Source organism: Scomber scombrus, chromosome 14, assembly GCF_963691925.1.
Source record: "Scomber scombrus chromosome 14, fScoSco1.1, whole genome shotgun sequence".
NCBI classification, from domain to species: domain Eukaryota; kingdom Metazoa; phylum Chordata; class Actinopteri; order Scombriformes; family Scombridae; genus Scomber; species Scomber scombrus.
In genome coordinates, this window is record NC_084983.1 from 30,043,817 (window position 1) to 30,063,407 (window position 19,591).

At 49.3% G+C, this 19,591-nt stretch overlaps 1 protein-coding gene across 2 annotated transcripts; it reads left to right on the forward strand.

Annotated features, from left to right (window-relative positions):
- Nucleotides 1-306: 306 nt before the first annotated feature.
- On the forward strand, nucleotides 307-17,363 carry mat2b (methionine adenosyltransferase 2 non-catalytic beta subunit methionine). Of its 2 annotated transcripts, none has more exons than XM_062432722.1 (7): nucleotides 307-416; nucleotides 8,671-8,865; nucleotides 9,255-9,369; nucleotides 9,500-9,652; nucleotides 9,981-10,174; nucleotides 10,456-10,569; nucleotides 17,061-17,361. In XM_062432722.1, the coding sequence occupies exons 1-7, from the start codon at nucleotides 378-380 to the stop codon at nucleotides 17,232-17,234; spliced, it is 984 nt and encodes a 327-aa protein (XP_062288706.1). In that variant the 5' UTR covers nucleotides 307-377; the 3' UTR covers nucleotides 17,235-17,361. The 2 variants fall into 2 exon arrangements, with proteins under 2 accessions (XP_062288706.1, XP_062288705.1); XM_062432721.1 differs by lacking the exon at nucleotides 307-416 and adding an exon at nucleotides 555-739 and having other exon boundaries at nucleotides 17,061-17,363.
- Nucleotides 17,364-19,591: the final 2,228 nt, after the last annotated feature.

The following is a 19,591-nucleotide window of genomic DNA, read 5'->3' on the forward strand; positions in this document are numbered from 1 at the left end:
GTTCCTCAGCTAGAGCCGGGTTCTATGGGTTCTATATGTTCCTCAGCTAGAGCTGGGTTCTCTGGGTTCTATATGTTCCTCACTAGAGCCGGGTTCTCTGGGCTCTATATGTTCCTCACTAGAGCCGGGTTCTATGGGTTCTATGGATTCTATGGGTTCTCTGGGTTCTCTCTGTGTTCTGCTTATATTTAACTTTATCATTTTACCATCTGAGGTAAAATAATAAAATAAAGTTAAATATAGTCAGAGTTAAAGTGACGTCACACTGCACCGGAGTCACGTGACTCCAGTAGGTGGCGGTAACGCGCCCGTTAATCAGCAGCAGAAGAAGAATCGTTGCACCGCAGCGGGAGGTCTGTGCGGGTCTGTGCGGATTCATGCGGGTCTGGGATAAGATGACCGGGTCCGGGTCGGAGGTGAGTCTCCGTTAAACCGGCTCCCGGTGCCGGTTATTTCCCATAATGCATTGTTTCTTATAGTGTGTGTGTTAGCCTGCATGCTAACAGCTAGCCTCACCGCGACAGCTGCTTTACGGCAGTCAGCTGACCGCTGTGAGGGCGGAAGTGCAGAGACGAAGTGCGCATCAGCCGCAGCCGCGCGGACGGATCAATGATCGATCACCAATAGGACCAATAATCAGCTATCGATCATCACAAGTATCGATTACACATGAGAGATGAGCCGCGCAGGCGCAGAACTGAGGATTCACTTCAACCCGGGTCGCGTGCACCTGGTTCAGGTAAACACCGAGGCGCGTGCACCTGGTCCAGGTAGACACCGAGGCGCGTGCACCTGGTCCAGGTAGACACCGAGGCGCGTGCACACCGGCTGATCTTTAAGTTTTATCTGAACTTTATTTCCTCATTAAAGGAGCAAAGTGCAACAATGTCACGAGCACGGGGCACGAATACGGTGCACGAGCACGGTGCTCGGAGATAGAGGCTGAAGATTAAACAGTTTAATACATTTAAATAAATTAGTGTGTGTGTGTGTGTTACTGTGTGTGTGTGTTACTGTGTGTGTGTGTGTGTGTGTGTGTTACTGTGTGTGTGTTACTGTGTGTGTGTGTGTGTGTGTGTTACTGTGTGTGTGTTACTGTGTGTGTGTGTGTGTGTGTGTGTGTTACTGTGTGTGTGTGTGTGTGTGTGTTGTAGTTAGTGTGTGTGTTGTATATTGTGTGTGTGTGTGTGCTGTATATAGTGTGTGTGTGTGTGTGTGCTGTATATAGTGTGTGTGTGTGTGTTACTGTGTGTGTGGGCAGCAGTGTGTGTGTGTGTGTGCTGTATATAGTGTGTGTGTGTGTGCTGTATATAGTGTGTGTGTGTGTGTTACTGTGTGTGTGTGTGGGCAGCAGTGTGTGTGTGTGCTGTATATAGTGTGTGTGTGTGTGTGCTGTATATAGTGTGTGTGTGTGTTACTGTGTGTGTGGGCAGCAGTGTGTGTGTGTGTGTGCTGTATATAGTGTGTGTGTGTGTGCTGTATATAGTGTGTGTGTGTGTGCTGTATATAGTGTGTGTGTGTGTGTTACTGTGTGTGTGTGTGGGCAGCAGTGTGTGTGTGTGTGCTGTATATAGTGTGTGTGTGTGCTGTATATAGTGTGTGTGTGTGTGGGCAGCAGTGTGTGTGTGTGCTGTATATAGTGTGTATGTGTGTGCGTGTGTGGGCAGCAGTGTGTGTGTGTGTGCTGTATATAGTGTGTGTGTGTGTGTGTGTTACTGTGTGTGTGTGGTATATAGTGTGTGTGTGTGTGTGTTACTGTGTGTGTGTGTGTGTGTGTGGGCAGCAGTGTGTGTGTGTGTGCTGTATATAGTGTGTGTGTGTGTGTGTTACTGTGTGTGTGTGTGTGGGCAGCAGTGTGTGTGTGTTATATATATTGTGTGTGTGTGGTATATAGTGTGTGTGTGTGCTGTATATAGTGTGTGTGTGTGTTGTATATAGTGTGTGTGTGCTGTATATAGTGTGTGTGTGTTGTATATAGTGTGTGTGTGGTATATAGTGTGTGTATGTGTGGTATATAGTGTGTGTGTGTTGTATATAGTGTGTGTGTGTGCTGTATATAGTGTGTGTGTGTGTGTGTGCTGTATATAGTGTGTGTGTGTTTGTGTGTGTGTGTGCTGTATATAGTGTGTGTGTGTGTGTGTGCTGTATATAGTGTGTGTGTGTGTGTGTGTGTGCTGTATATAGTGTGTGTGTGTGTGCTGTATATAGTGTGTGTGTGTGTGTGTGTGTGTGTGTGTGTGTGTGTGTGTGTGTGTGTGTGTGTGCTGTATATAGTGTGTGTGTGTGTGCTGTATATAGTGTGTGTGTGCTGTATATAGAGTGTGTGTGTGTGTGTGTGTGTGCTGTATATAGTGTGTGTGTGTGTGCTGTATATAGAGTGTGTGTGTGTGCTGTATATAGAGTGTGTGTGTGTGCTGTATATAGAGTGTGTGTGTGAGGTGCTTGTTGGTTTCATTGTGAGCAGAACTGATTTTTTAAATCTTTATTTCTGAATAAATGAACATTCAGGTTTAATGTTTAAATCATGGAGGAAAGTCACATGACCAGCCGCTCAGACAGGAAGTCTGCAGATACAACGAGACAACGAGACAAACGCAACGAGACAAACGCAACGAGACAAACGCAACGAGACAACCGCAACGAGACAACGAGACAACGAGACAAACGCAACGAGACAACGAGACAAACGCAACGAGACAACGAGACAACCGCAACGAGACAACGAGACAACGAGACAAACGCAACGAGACAACGAGACAACCGCAACGAGACAACGAGACAAACGCAACGAGACAACGAGACAAACGCAACGAGACAAACGCAACGAGACAACGAGACAAACGCAACGAGACAACGAGACAAACGCAACGAGACAACGAGACAACGAGACAAACGCAACGAGACAACGAGACAAACGCAACGAGACAAACGCAACGAGACAACGAGACAAACGCAACGAGACAAACGCAACGAGACAACGAGACAAACGCAACGAGACAAACGCAACAACGAGACAAACGCAACGAGACAACGAGACAAACGCAACGAGACAAACGCAACGAGACAACGAGACAAACGCAACGAGACAAACGCAACGAGACAACGAGACAAACGCAACGAGACAAACGCAACGAGACAACGAGACAACGAGACAACGAGACAAACGCAGCGAGACAAACGCAACGAGACAACGAGACAAACGCAACGAGACAACGAGACAACGAGACAAACGCAACGAGACAACGAGACAAACGCAACGAGACAACGAGACAAACGCAGCGAGACAACGAGACAAACGCAACGAGACAACGAGACAAACGCAGCGAGACAACGAGACAAACGCAACGAGACAAACGCAACGAGACAAACGCAACAACGAGACAAACGCAACAACGAGACAAACGCAACGAGACAACGAGACAAACGCAACAACGAGACAAACGCAACGAGACAACGAGACAAACGCAACGAGACAAACGCAACGAGACAAACGCAACGAGACAACGAGACGAGACAACGAGACAAACGCAACGAGACAACGAGACGAGACAAACGCAACGAGACAACGAGACAAACGCAACGAGACAACGAGACAAACGCAACGAGACAAACGCAACGAGACAACGAGACAAACGCAACGAGACAAACGCAACGAGACAAACGCAACAACGAGACAAACGCAACGAGACAACGAGACAAACGCAACAACGAGACAAACGCAACGAGACAACGAGACAAACGCAACGAGACAAACGCAACGAGACAACGAGACAAACGCAACGAGACAAACGCAACGAGACAAACGCAACAACGAGACAAACGCAACGAGACAACGAGACGAGACAACGAGACAAACGCAACGAGACAACGAGACAAACGCAACGAGACAACGAGACGAGACAAACGCAACGAGACAACGAGACAAACGCAACGAGACAAACGCAACGAGACAACGAGACAAACGCAACGAGACAACGAGACAAACGCAATAACGAGACAAACGCAACGAGACAACGAGACAAACGCAACGAGACAAACGCAACAACAAGACAAACGCAACGAGACAACGAGACAACGAGACAAACGCAACAACGAGACAAACGCAACGAGACAACGAGACAAACGCAACGAGACAAACGCAACGAGACAACGAGACAAACGCAACGAGACAACGAGACAAACGCAACGAGACAACGAGACGAGACAAACGCAACGAGACAACGAGACAAACGCAACGAGACAAACGCAACGAGACAAACGCAACGAGACAAACGCAACAACGAGACAAACGCAACGAGACAACGAGACAAACGCAACGAGACAACGAGAAAACGCAACGAGACAAACGCAACGAGACAACGAGAAAACGCAACGAGACAAACGCAACGAGACAAACGCAGCGAGACAACGAGACGAGACAACGAGACAACGAGACAACGAGACAACGAGACAAACGCAACGAGACAACGAGACGAGACAACGAGAAAACGCAACGAGACAAACGCAACGAGACAACGAGACAACGAGACAAACGCAACGAGACAACGAGACAAACGCAACGAGACAACGAGACAAACGCAACGAGACAACGAGACAAACGCAACGAGACAACGAGACGAGACAAACGCAACGAGACAACGAGACAACGAGACAAACGCAACGAGACAACGAGACAAACGCAACGAGACAAACGCAGCGAGGCAACGAGACAAACGCAACAACGAGACAAACGCAACGAGACAAACGCAACGAGACAACGAGACAAACGCAACGAGACAACGAGACGAGACAAACGCAACGAGACAACGAGACAAACGCAACGAGACAACGAGACAAACGCAACGAGACAAACGCAACGAGACAACGAGACAACGAGACAAACGCAACGAGACAAACGCAACGAGACAAACGCAGCGAGGCAACGAGACAAACGCAACAACGAGACAAACGCAACGAGACAAACGCAACGAGACAAACGCAACGAGACAAACGCAACGAGACAACGAGACAAACGCAACGAGACAACGAGACAAACGCAACGAGACAACGAGACAAACGCAACGAGACAACGAGACAAACGCAACGAGACAAACGCAACGAGACAAACGCAACGAGACAAACGCAACGAGACAAACGCAACGAGACAAACGCAACGAGGCAACGAGACAAACGCAACGAGACAACGAGACAAACGCAGCGAGACAAATGCAGCGAGACAACGAGACAAACGCAACGAGACAACGAGACGAGACAACGAGACAAACGCAACGAGACAAACGCAACGAGACAAACGCAACAAGACAACGAGACAAACGCAACGAGACAAACGCAACGAGACAAACGCAGCGAGACAACGAGACAAACGCAACGAGACAAACGCAACGAGACAAACGCAACGAGACAAACGCAACGAGACAAACGCAACGAGACAAACGCAGCGAGACAACGAGACAAACGCAACGAGACAACGAGACAAACGCAGCGAGACAACGAGACAAACGCAACGAGACAAACGCAACAAACGCAACGAGACAAACGCAACAAACGCAACGAGACAAACGCAACAAACGCAACGAGACAAACGCAACGAGACAACGAGACAAACGCAGCGAGACAAACGCAACGAGACAAACGCAACAACGAGACAAACGCAACGAGACAACGAGACAGACGCAGCGAGACAAACGCAACGAGACAACGAGACAAACGCAACAACGAGACAAACGCAACGAGACAACGAGACAAACGCAACGAGACAAACGCAACAACGAGACAAACGCAACGAGACAAACGCAGCGAGACAAACGCAACGAGACAAACGCAACAACGAGACAAACGCAACGAGACAACGAGACAAACGCAACGAGACAACGAGACAAACGCAGCGAGACAAACGCAACGAGACAACGAGACAAACGCAACAAACGCAACGAGACAAACGCAACGAGACAACGAGACAAACGCAGCGAGACAAACGCAACGAGACAAACGCAACAACGAGACAAACGCAACGAGACAACGAGACAAACGCAACGAGACAACGAGACAGACGCAGCGAGACAAACGCAACGAGACAACGAGACAAACGCAACAACGAGACAAACGCAACGAGACAACGAGACAAACGCAACGAGACAAACGCAACAACGAGACAAACGCAACGAGACAAACGCAGCGAGACAAACGCAACGAGACAAACGCAACAACGAGACAAACGCAACGAGACAACGAGACAAACGCAACGAGACAACGAGACAAACGCAGCGAGACAAACGCAACGAGACAACGAGACAAACGCAACAAACGCAACGAGACAAACGCAACGAGACAAACGCAACGAGACAACGAGACAAACGCAACGAGACAAACGCAACGAGACAACGAGACAAACGCAACGAGACAACGAGACAAACGCAACGAGACAAACGCAACAACGAGACAAACGCAACGAGACAACGAGACAAACGCAACGAGACAAACGCAACAACGAGACAAACGCAACGAGACAACGAGACAAACGAGACAACGAGACAAACGCAACGAGACAACGAGACAAACGCAACGAGACAAACGCAACAACGAGACAAACGCAACGAGACAACGAGACAAACGCAACGAGACAAACGCAACAACGAGACAAACGCAACGAGACAACGAGACAAACGCAACGAGACAACGAGACAAACGCAACGAGACAAACGCAACGAGACAACGAGACAAACGCAACGAGACAACGAGACAAACGCAACGAGACAACGAGACAAACGCAGCGAGACAAATGCAGCGAGACAACGAGACAAACGCAACGAGGCAACGAGACGAGACAAACGCAACGAGACAACGAGACAAACGCAGCGAGACAACGAGACGAGACAACGAGACAAACGCAACGAGACAAACGCAACGAGACAAACGCAACGAGACAACGAGACAAACGCAACAAGACAAACGCAACGAGACAAACGCAACGAGACAACGAGACAAACGCAGCGAGACAACGAGACAAACGCAACGAGACAAACGCAACAAACGCAACGAGACAACGAGACAAACGCAACGAGACAACGAGACAAACGCAACGAGACAACGAGACAAACGCAACGAGACAAACGCAACGAGACAAACGCAACGAGACAACGAGACAAACGCAACGAGACAACGAGACAAACGCAACGAGACAACGAGACAAACGCAACGAGACAACGAGACAAACGCAACGAGACGAGACAACGAGACAAACGCAGCGAGACAACGAGACAAACGCAACGAGACAACGAGACAAACGCAACGAGACAACGAGACAACGAGACAAACGCAACGAGACAACGAGACAAACGCAGCGAGACAAACGCAACGAGACAAACGCAACGAGACAACGAGACAAACGCAGCGAGACAAACGCAACGAGACAAACGCAACGAGACAACGAGACAAACGCAGCGAGACAACGAGACAAACGCAACGAGACAAAAGCAAAGAGACAAACGCAACGAGACAAACGCAACGAGACAAACGCAACGAGACAAACGCAGCGAGACAAACGCAACGAGACAAACGCAGCGAGACAAACGCAACGAGACAAACGCAACGAGACAAACGCAAAGAGACAAACGCAACGAGACAAACGCAACGAGACAAACGCAACGAGACAAAAGCAAAGAGACAAAAGCAAAGAGACAAACGCAACGAGACAAACGCAACGAGACAAACGCAACGAGACAAACGCAGCGAGACAAACGCAACGAGACAAACGCAACGAGACAAACGCAACGAGACAACGAGACAAACGCAACGAGACAAACGCAACGAGACAAACGCAACGAGACAAACGCAACGAGACAACGAGACAAACGCAACGAGACAACGAGACAAACGCAACGAGACAACGAGACAAACGCAACGAGACAACGAGACAAACGCAACGAGACAACGAGACAAACGCAACGAGACAACGAGACAAACGCAACGAGACAACGAGACAAACGCAACGAGACAACGAGACAAACGCAACGAGACAACGAGACAACGAGACAAACGCAGCGAGACAACGAGACGAGACAACGAGACAAACGCAACGAGACAACGAGACAAACGCAACGAGACAAACGCAACGAGACAAACGCAACGAGACAAACGCAACGAGACAAACGCAACGAGACAACGAGACAAACGCAACAAGACAAACGCAACGAGACAAACGCAACGAGACAAACGCAACGAGACAAACGCAACGAGACAAACGCAACGAGACAAACGCAACGAGACAAACGCAACGAGACAAACGCAACGAGACAACGAGACAAACGCAACGAGACAACGAGACAAACGCAACGAGACAAACGCAACGAGACTAACGCAACGAGACAAACAACGAGCGCTACGAGACGCTCCAACAGGAAGTGTGGTTGCAGCCGGTCTGAGCCGGTTCACAGTGAGGTCCAACAGGACTTTAACTGGAAACAGATTTCGGAGCCTTTCAGACGTTTTAGGGCAGAAATGCTTTCAAGCTGCATTGATGGATTTTTAGTTTCCATGACAACACTGACTCATCGTCTGCTTTAAGTTGAAATGTTGTGTCCGAGTCAATGTGAATTTCTACTTTAACATCTGATCAATAACCAGGATCATTGATCTTGTCTTTGACCTTTGACCCTTGTGTGTTTATTTCAGGAGGAGGGGCCGGTCCCAACTCACAGGGTCCTGGTTACCGGGGCAACTGGTCTCCTGGGTCGGGCCGTCTGCAAAGAGTTTGAGAACAATGGCTGGTTGGTTATCGGGACGGGATACAGGAGGGCCAGACCACGACTGCTCCGCTGTGACCTCACCGACGAGGACGCCGTGCGAGGACTGCTGCAAGAATACAAGGTACAGGACTACAGTCGGTACAGTAGGTACAGGACTGCAGTCGGTACAGGACTACAGTCGGTACAGTCGGTACAGGACTACAGTAGGTACAGGACTACAGTAGGTACAGGACTACAGTAGGTACAGGACTACAGTCTGTACAGTAGGTACAGGACTACAGTCGGTACAGGACTACAGTCGGTACAGGTTTCTAGATGTAACTGAGTAAAGATCAGAGATCCAGTACATCAGGCTTATAATGGATGACAGAAGTAGATTTATGGACATTAGGGGTTAAAGTGCTGCCAGTTACATAGTGAAGTACATGATGAATAAACACAGAAAAACCCATAAATAAATAAATAAATGAAAGAAAACTCTGCAGGACTAACAGGTCTGTGTCTCTGCAGCCGGAGGTCGTAGTTCACTGTGCAGCAGAGCGACGTCCTGATGTTGTAGAGAGACACACGGAGGCAGCCGTCAACCTCAACGTGCACGCCACGGGCACGCTCGCCAGGGAGGCAGGTAGGCGACTCAGAGACAGCGTGTTCGGCTACATGTGTTGTATGTTACATGTGTTGTATGTTACATGTGTTGTATGTTACATGTGTTGTATGTTACATGTGTTGTATGTTACATGTGTTGTATGTTACAGCCGTGTGCGGAGCCTTCTTCCTCTACATCAGCACCGACTACGTGTTCGATGGCAGGAATCCTCCGTACGGAGAAGACGACAGTCCGAATCCTCTGAACCTGTACGGACGCAGCAAGCTGGAGGGAGAGAGAGAGACACTACGACATAGTCCAGGTACCTGTCTGTCGCACCTGTGTGACATCACATCCTGTTACAGAGCGTTAAAGGAACTGCATTAAACTCTTACCCTATATATATATATATATATATATATATATATATATATATATATATATATATATATATATATGCTTCCTTTAGGTTACTTCATACATTTTCATAGCTATGCAGATGATTCTCTGTTATCTTTCTCTCTGTGTAATTACAGACTTCAGTCCTGAGGTAACTGGGTTAGGGTTTGTTACTGTCAAAATTAAGATTGAATTGAACGGTGTGTGTGTGTGTGTGTGTGTGTGTGTGTGTGTGTGTGACCTGTGCTCAGGTGCGGTGGTGCTGCGGGTGCCGGTGCTGTTCGGTGAGGTGGAGTCGGTGTCTGAGAGCGCTGTCACGACGCTGTGGCTGAAAGTTCAGGAGGCGACAGAAAGCTGCACGCTGGATCACTGCCAGCAGAGATTCCCCACCGACGCTCGGGACGTCGCTGCCGTCTGCAGGAAGCTGTCCGAGAGAGGGAGACAGGTACCCGTCTGTCTGTTCCTGCCTGTCTCAGAGAGGGAGACAGGTACCCGTCTGTCTCAGAGAGGGAGACAGATACCCGTCTGTCTGTTCCTGTCTGTCTCAGAGAGGGAGACAGGTACCCGTCTGTCTCAGAGAGGGAGACAGGTACCCGTCTGTCTGTTCCTGCCTGTCTCAGAGAGGGAGACAGGTACCCGTCTGTCTCAGAGAGGGAGACAGGTACCCGTCTGTCTCAGAGAGGGAGACAGGTACCCGTCTCATCTTGCCTGTCTGTCTCTCTCCAGGACCCGTCTATCAGAGGAATCTTCCATTTCTCTGGTAAAGAGCAGATGACCAAATATGAGACGGCTGTCGCCATCGCTCAGGCCTTCAACCTGCCGTCCAATCACCTCATTCCTGTAAGTATCAATGCTGATCGAAGAAGTGTAGGTTATTGATGCAAATAGTACATGAATGTTATTGGATATAGATAGATGGATAGAGAGAGAGAGAGGAGGAGAGAGGAGCCCAGTGCATCATGGGAGTCCCCCGGCAGTCTAAGCCTATAGCAGCATAAACTAGGAGCTTGCTAACTATAAGCTTTATCAAAAAGGAAAGTTTTAAGCCTACTCTTAAAAGTAGAGAGGGTGTCTGCCCTCCGGACCGAATCTGGGAGATGGTTCCACAGGAGAGGAGCCTGATAACTGAAGGTTCTGCCTCACATTCTACTTTTAGAGATACTAGGAACCACAAGTAGGCCTGCGTTCTGGGAGCGCAGTGTTCTGGTAGGTTCCTGAGGTACTATAAGCTCTAATGCTGATCGATCAATATATGAAGACGATGGTCTGGATCAGGTTTCATTCTACAAACATACAATGAAATTCAGGTTCAGTGAAGATCGGACTCATTTATCCAATAAATAAACATTCATTCATACGTTAAAGTGTTCGTAGACGTTATCGTACATGAAGTTGTGATGAGTTGAGTTCAGAGGTCAGAGGTCATTATGGTGATAAAAACTGATGCAGGTCTGCTTCCGGGCGGGTTCGGGTTAGTGTGGGCCGCCCTGGTACCAGCAGGCAGATAGTAGTACGAGACAAATATCGAACAGGAAGGGCAAAGAGAATGACGAGCAAAAAGACTCAAAAACGTTGTGAAACGCCGACGGAGACGTCGAACAGTAAATGTTAGCATCAGAGCTAGCGGGAGAGCTAGCGGGAGAGCTAGCGGGAGAGGACCACAAGCTAACAGCGGCTGCACGGTTGAGGCAGACGAGCAGCGATAAAGAAGTGGAAACGGTCCACTCAAGAAATGGCAAATTTGGAGACAATACCGCGAGAACTACGTAATTTCCGTCGTGAAAACACGGAAACTCTCAAGGAAATGAAGGAAGAGCTCAGGGACGCGGATAGCAGAAGCCGAGGAGCGTCTGCAGCACATTGAGGACGCACCGTTTGAACTGCTGCAGCTACAGAACCAGGTTGGTGGATCAGGAGGGAAAACATCAGGACTCATGGGGTGAAGGAGGAGCGGAGGACAACGCCGGCTCTATGATTGATTTCACTGAAACGCTTCTACGGGAAAAGCTGGCGCTGCCACCGTCTCTTCACCTTCGGATTGAGAGAGCTCACCGGGCTCTAGCGTCACGTCCCCCCGGGTTCCCCGCCGAGATCCATAGTGGTGAGATTCATGAGCTTCAGAAACAAAGAAGGATCACGTGCATAGATAGATATATATATATATATATATATATAGATATATAAATTAAGATAGTAGATTCAGTAGATAGTAGATTCAGTAGATGGGAAGTGGGACCAAACATTTTTTGGGAGCTTTTTAAAAGAAGACCATCAAAAGCTTTCAGGATCTAAAACATCAATACGGACTTATACAGATATTTACAGATGCAGCATTATTATTATATTATTGAGTCTGGTATTATTTAATTATTCATTTCAGCTTATGATTCAGACCAGGGCAAGAAGTTAATCACAAAATGATATAAATAAATCTAAAAATTAAAAGGCAATAATACAACATATATAAAAGGAAAGAGGCTGGCATCAGACCAGCTGGACTCACAGAGACCGGGACGCAGGGATGAAGAGTTCTCAGTCGTTTAATCGATCCAAAAGTCAAAAACCGGGAAATCCAAAATACAGGACAGACGTACAAAATCACGAGTCAGAACTCTGGATCCAAACGGCAGAACTAAAACAATACTAAGATCAGAACTCTGTAACTCTGACAGGACGATCAGGCCCAGAAGGGAAAGAGCAGCACATATAAACCTGGATAACAACGAGGCACAGGTGCAACACATTAGGGTTAGGGAGGCAAACAGGAAGTAGAAAAGACAAGGAAAAAACACACCAAAATAAAACAGGAAGTAGACGAGACAAGGAAAAAACACACCAAAATAAAACAGGAAGTAGACGAGACAAGGGAAACTCACCAAAATAAAACAGGAAGCAGACCAAAACCAAACCTACAAAATACACCACAACAGTACCGGGCCCTGACACTGGGAGGGTGTCATCAGATACTGGGAGGGTGTCATCAGACACTGGGAGGGTGTCATCAGACGCTGGGAGGGTGTTAACAGACACTGGGAGGGTGTCATCAGACACTGGGAGGGTGTCATCAGATACTGGGAGGGTGTCATCAGATACTGGGAGGGTGTCATCAGACGCTGGGAGGGTGTCATCAGATACTGGGAGGGTGTCATCAGATACTGGGAGGGTGTCATCAGACGCTGGGAGGGTGTTAACAGACACTGGGAGGGTGTCATCAGACGCTGGGAGGGTGTCATCAGTCACTGGGAGGGTGTCATCAGACGCTGGGAGGGTGTTATCAGATACTGGGAGGGTGTCATCAGACGCTGGGAGGGTGTCAACAGACGCTGGGAGGGTGTCATCAGATACTGGGAGGGTGTTATCAGATACTGGGAGGGTGTCAACAGACACTGGGAGGGTGTTATCAGATACTGGGAGGGTGTCATCAGACGCTGGGAGGGTGTCATCAGACGCTGGGAGGGTGTCATCAGACGCTGGGAGGGTGTCATCAGATACTGGGAGGGTGTCATCAGACACTGGGAGGGTGTCATCAGACGCTGGGAGGGTGTCATCAGACGCTGGGAGGGTGTCAACAGACACTGGGAGGGTGTCAACAGACACTGGGAGGGTGTTATCAGATACTGGGAGGGTGTTATCAGATACTGGGAGAGTGTTATCAGACACTGGGAGGGTGTTAACAGATACTGGGAGGGTGTCATCAGACGCTGGGAGGGTGTTAACAGACACTGGGAGGGTGTTATCAGATACTGGGAGAGTGTTATCAGACACTGGGAGGGTGTTAACAGATACTGGGAGGGTGTCAACAGACGCTGGGAGGGTGTCATCAGACGCTGGGAGGGTGTCATCAGATGCTGGGAGGGTGTCATCAGACGCTGGGAGGGTGTCATCAGATGCTGGGAGGGTGTCATCAGACGATGGGAGGGTGTCATCAGATGCTGGGAGGGTGTCATCAGACGCTGGGAGGGTGTCATCAGATGCTGGGAGAGTGTCATCAGACGATGGGAGGGTGTCATCAGATACTGGGAGGGTGTCATCAGACGCTGGGAGGGTGTCATCAGACGATGGGAGGGTGTCATCAGATACTGGGAGGGTGTCATCAGACGATGGGAGGGTGTCATCAGATACTGGGAGGGTGTCATCAGATGCTGGGAGGGTGTCATCAGACACTGGGAGGGTGTCATCAGACGCTGGGAGGGTGTCATCAGTCACTGGGAGGGTGTCATCAGACGCTGGGAGGGTGTTATCAGATACTGGGAGGGTGTCAACAGACACTGGGAGGGTGTTATCAGATGCTGGGAGGGTGTCATCAGACGCTGGGAGGGTGTCATCAGACGCTGGGAGGGTGCCATCAGACGCTGGGAGGGTGTCATCAGACGCTGGGAGGGTGTCAACAGACGCTGGGAGGGTGTCAACAGACACTGGGAGGGTGTTATCAGATACTGGGAGGGTGTTATCAGATACTGGGAGAGTGTTATCAGACACTGGGAGGGTGTTATCAGTCACTGGGAGGGTGTCATCAGACGCTGGGAGGGTGTCAACAGACACTGGGAGGGTGTTATCAGATACTGGGAGGGTGTTATCAGATACTGGGAGAGTGTTATCAGACACTGGGAGGGTGTTAACAGATACTGGGAGGGTGTCATCAGACGCTGGGAGGGTGTTAACAGACACTGGGAGGGTGTTATCAGATACTGGGAGAGTGTTATCAGACACTGGGAGGGTGTTAACAGATACTGGGAGGGTGTCATCAGACGCTGGGAGGGTGTCATCAGACGCTGGGGGGTGTTAACAGACACTGGGAGGGTGTCATCAGATACTGGGAGGGTGTCATCAGATGCTGGGAGGGTGTCATCAGATACTGGGAGGGTGTCATCAGATACTGGGAGGGTGTCAACAGACGCTGGGAGGGTGTCATCAGACGCTGGGAGGGTTTCATCAGACGCTGGGAGGGTGTCATCAGACGATGGGAGGGTGTCATCAGATGCTGGGAGGGTGTCATCAGACGCTGGGAGGGTGTCATCAGACGCTGGGAGGGTGTCATCAGATACTGGGAGGGTTTTATCAGACGCTGGGAGGGTGTCATCAGATGCTGGGAGGGTGTCATCAGACGCTGGGAGGGTGTTATCAGATACTGGGAGGGTGTCAACAGACACTGGGAGGGTGTTATCAGATACTGGGAGAGTGTTATCAGACACTGGGAGGGTGTTAACAGATACTGGGAGGGTGTCATCAGACGCTGGGAGGGTGTCATCAGACACTGGGAGGGTGTTATCAGATACTGGGAGAGTGTTATCAGACACTGGTAGGGTGTTAACAGATACTGGGAGGGTGTCATCAGACGCTGGGAGGGTGTCATCAGACACTGGGAGGGTGTTATCAGATACTGGGAGAGTGTTATCAGACACTGGTAGGGTGTTAACAGATACTGGGAGGGTGTCATCAGACGCTGGGAGGGTGTTATCAGATACTGGGAGGGTGTCATCAGATGCTGGGAGGGTGTCATCAGATACTGGGAGGGTGTCATCAGATACTGGGAGGGTGTCATCAGATGCTGGGAGGGTGTCATCAGATACTGGGAGGGTGTCATCAGATACTGGGAGGGTGTCAACAGACGCTGGGAGGGTGTCATCAGACGCTGGGAGGGTGTCATCAGACGCTGAGAGGGTGTTAACAGACACTGGGAGGGTGTTATCAGATACTGGGAGGGTGTCATTAGATGCTGGGAGGGTGTCATCAGACGCTGGGAGGGTGTTATCAGATACTGGGAGGGTGTCATCAGATACTGGGAGGGTGTCATCAGATACTGGGAGGGTGTCAACAGACGCTGGGAGGGTGTCATCAGACGCTGGGAGGGTTTCATCAGACGCTGAGAGGGTGTTAACAGACACTGGGAGGGTGTTATCAGATACTGGGAGGGTGTCATCAGACGCTGGGAGGGTGTCATCAGATACTGGGAGGGTGTCATCAGACGCTGGGAGGGTGTCATCAGATGCTGGGAGGGTGTCATCAGACGATGGGAGGGTGTCATCAGATACTGGGAGGGTTTCATCAGACGCTGGGAGGGTGTCATCAGACGCTGGGAGGGTGTCATCAGACGCTGGGAGGGTGTCATCAGACGATGGGAGGGTGTCATCAGATACTGGGAGGGTGTCATCAGACGATGGGAGAGTGTCATCAGATACTGGGAGGGTGTCATCAGACGCTGGGAGGGTGTCATCAGACGCTGGGAGGGTGTCATCAGACGATGGGAGGGTGTCATCAGACACTGGGAGGGTGTCATCAGACGCTGGGAGGGTGTCAACAGACGCTGGGAGGGTGTCATCAGACGCTGGGAGGGTGTCATCAGACGCTGGGAGGGTGTCATCAGACGCTGGGAGGATGTTATCAGACGATGGGAGGGTGTCATCAGACGCTGGGAGGGTGTCATCAGACGCTGGGAGGGTGTTATCAGATACTGGGAGGGTGTCATCAGATTCTGGGAGGGTGTTAACAGATTCTGGGAGGGTGTTATCAGATACTGGGAGGGTGTCATTAGATGCTGGGAGGGTGTCATCAGACGCTGGGAGGGTGTTATCAGATACTGGGAGGGTGTCATCAGACGATGGGAGGGTGTCATCAGATACTGGGAGGGTGTCATCAGATTCTGGGAGGGTGTTAACAGACGCTGGGAGGGTGTCATCAGATACTGGGAGGGTGTTATCAGATGAAGAGTGGGAGGATGTAAATGAAGGACAGTTTATAAATACCAACAACAGCGTTACAGAGATTAGTTTCTCTTCTCTCGCTTTGTGTGAGACAGGAAGCTTCAAACAGCAGCAGGAACACCATCGCCTCCATTGTTTGTGTTTTGTGTCGCATATAAAACGAAGTCACGGCAGTTTAACGCAGCGTTGCTATGACGACCCCGCCCACGTTGAGAAGGTACTATAGTAATGGAAAAGGTTCCTGGTACCGAGGCGAGTTGTGCTGGAACTGTGTAGTGGAAAAGCTCCACATGAGAGAGTCTGGCTGGAAGAACATGGTCACATACTTTATTAACCAGGAGATGTGTCGTTTTTATGCGTATTGGTGGCAGAGCAGCGAGTCTCTCAGGTGCTTCATGATTATAAGTGTCAGTAATCTCTGAGGGTTAGAACATTAACAGATATTATTACATCACTTCACTCCAGTCATGTTTCACCCAGAATAACATCAATCAATAATCAATGATCCAAACTGATAAATCTGTCAGTATGGATCAATCAGTGTTTTCACTGATTTACTGTAAATATATTGAGACATAAACTGTTATAGGTTATTGATGATGTCATTGATTACTTCCTGTCTGTCTGCAGCTCACTGAGCAGCCGGCAGCTTCGGCTCTTCGTCCAATCAACAGTCAGTTAAACTGTTCCCGTCTGGAGCTGCTGAACCTGAGCGTGACCCCGCGACCTTTCACCTCCGCCATCACCGACTGTCTATGGCCCTTCACCCCCGACAAGCGCTGGAGACAGACTGTCTTCCACTGAGGGACGAACCGTCCTCCAATGAGGGACGACTCGTCCTCCGCCGAGGGACGAACTCGTCCTCCAATGAGGGACGACTCGTCCTCCGCCGAGGGACGACTCGTCCTCCAATGAGGGACGAACTCGTCCTCCAATGAGGGACGACTCGTCCTCCGCCGAGGGACGAACCGTCCTCCAATGAGGGACGAACTCGTCCTCCACAGAGGGACGAACTCGTCCTCCAATGAGGGACGACTCTTCCTCCAATGAGGGACGAACTCGTCCTCCACAGAGGGACGAACTCGTCCTCCAATGAGGGACGACTCGTCCTCCGCCGAGGGACGAACCGTCCTCCAATGAGGGACGACTCGTCCTCCACAGAGGGACGAACTCGTCTTCCGATGAGGGACGACTCGTCCTCCAATGAGGGACGACTCGTCCTCCGCCGAGGGACGACTCGTCCTCCAATGAGGGACGAACTCGTCCTCCAATGAGGGACGACTCGTCCTCCGCCGAGGGACGAACCGTCCTCCAATGAGGGACGACTCGTCCTCCGCCGAGGGACGACTCGTCCTCCAATGAAGGACGACTCGTCCTCCGCCGAGGGACGAACCGTCCTCCAATGAGGGACGACTCGTCCTCCGCCGAGGGACGAACTCGTCCTCCACAGAGGGACGAACTCGTCCTCCACAGAGGGACGAACTCGTCCTCCAATGAGGGACGACTCTTCCTCCAATGAGGGACGAACTCGTCCTCCGCCGAGGGACGAACCGTCCTCCAATGAGGGACGACTCTTCCTCCACAGAGGGACGAACTCGTCCTCCGCCGAGGGACGAACCGTCCTCCAATGAGGGACGACTCGTCCTCCACAGAGGGACGAACTCGTCCTCCACAGAGGGACGAACCGTCCTCCAATGAGGGACGACTCGTCCTCCGCCGAGGGACGACTCGTCCTCCAATGAGGGACGACTCGTCCTCCAATGAGGGACGACTCGTCTTCCGCCGAGGGACGACTCGTCCTCCACAGAGGGACGAACTCGTCCTCCACAGAGGGACGAACTCGTCCTCCACAGAGGGACGAACTCGTCCTCTAATGAGGGACGACTCGTCCTCCAATGAGGGACGGACTCGTCCTCCGCCGAGGGACGACTCGTCCTCCAATGAGGGACGGACTCGTCCTCACTCTGTCCTGTGAATATAATAGATGTAAAATGTCTTCTGTATGAATGAGACTCAGTAAATGTTGTAAAAAGCGTTTTTGTGATTAATAATAATTATATAGAAAAGTTGAGCTATGGTGTCCCACAGAGGACAAATGTGTGCTGATGTTTAATGGTTGTAACGTGTCAGCTGTTAATAAATAATTAAACATCCAGCATGAGTCTTTGTCTCAAAGCTACAGGAGCAGCAATCAGGACCCGAGCAGGTCGTCAAACATTTAATGAAGCTCCTGAACCTCAGTGAAGATGTCACGTGACTGTATTTGTTGATACGTTGGTCCGCTCCTCTTCAATAGCTGTGAAGCTGCTGGATGTTGTTAACTGGCTTCAATCAGAAGGAGAAGTGATCAATAACACATTTAAACAGATCTGTGAACAATATTAGAGAGAAAATGGTCTTTTTGTGTTTATAGACATAATAATATAATGTTTTAGATCTTCATGAAAAAGTTTATATTTGTTGAGTGTAGATGAAACTTGATTATATAACAGAAATAAATCAGTGAAGTGAGTTGCAGATGATTTCAGACACATGAACATTGACTCTGAAGCAGCTTCACTCAGTCACTGATTGGTGGAACAAACCTGCCAATGTTTGTTTGTTTCTACGTCTTAAAAACAAGATTAATAAAGTTTCAGCTCTGAAGCTTTGCTGCTTCAAGTCTCACATTAACCATTTGACTCATATTAAACAAAGGTATTTATGTACAATTATAATATACAGACTGTATTTTTTAATTGTATAAAAGATATAAAAATGTTCTGAATTGATTTTTTCCTTAAAATATTCTTTATAAAAATGTTCATAATAATAATAATATTGTATATATTATATAATAGAGTAATGCAGCTTGTATCACAGTATGAACACAAACACAGTTTAATATTAATCACATTTTATTTTAATTATATTTCTACAGCCGTCGATCAATAATCAAAGTTCATTGATTTATTCTCTAAATAATTATAATTTCATCTGATTCTTGTTTGCTCTTTTATTTTGATTTAATAATTAATAATTCTGACGTCTGATTGGTCAAGTTCAAGTCCAGCGTGTCATTGGCTCTAACGCTCTGATGTGGCAGAATCTGATTGGTCAGAGAGCGTTGAGGCCCAGCGTGTCATTGGCTCTAACGCTCTGATGTGGCAGAATCTGATTGG

What these genes read in the sequence shown, in the direction of transcription:
- mat2b (XM_062432721.1), top strand. Translation starts at nt 677, where the DNA reads ATGAGCCGCGCAGGCGCAGAACTGAGGATTCACTTCAACCCGGGTCGC. An exon ending in GTCGCGTGCACCTGGTTCAG is followed by an intron (nt 740 to 8,670) that starts GTAAACACCGAG and finishes TGTTTATTTCAG; the next exon opens with GAGGAGGGGCCGGTCCCAAC. An exon ending in GACACTACGACATAGTCCAG is followed by an intron (nt 9,653 to 9,980) that starts GTACCTGTCTGT and finishes ACCTGTGCTCAG; the next exon opens with GTGCGGTGGTGCTGCGGGTG.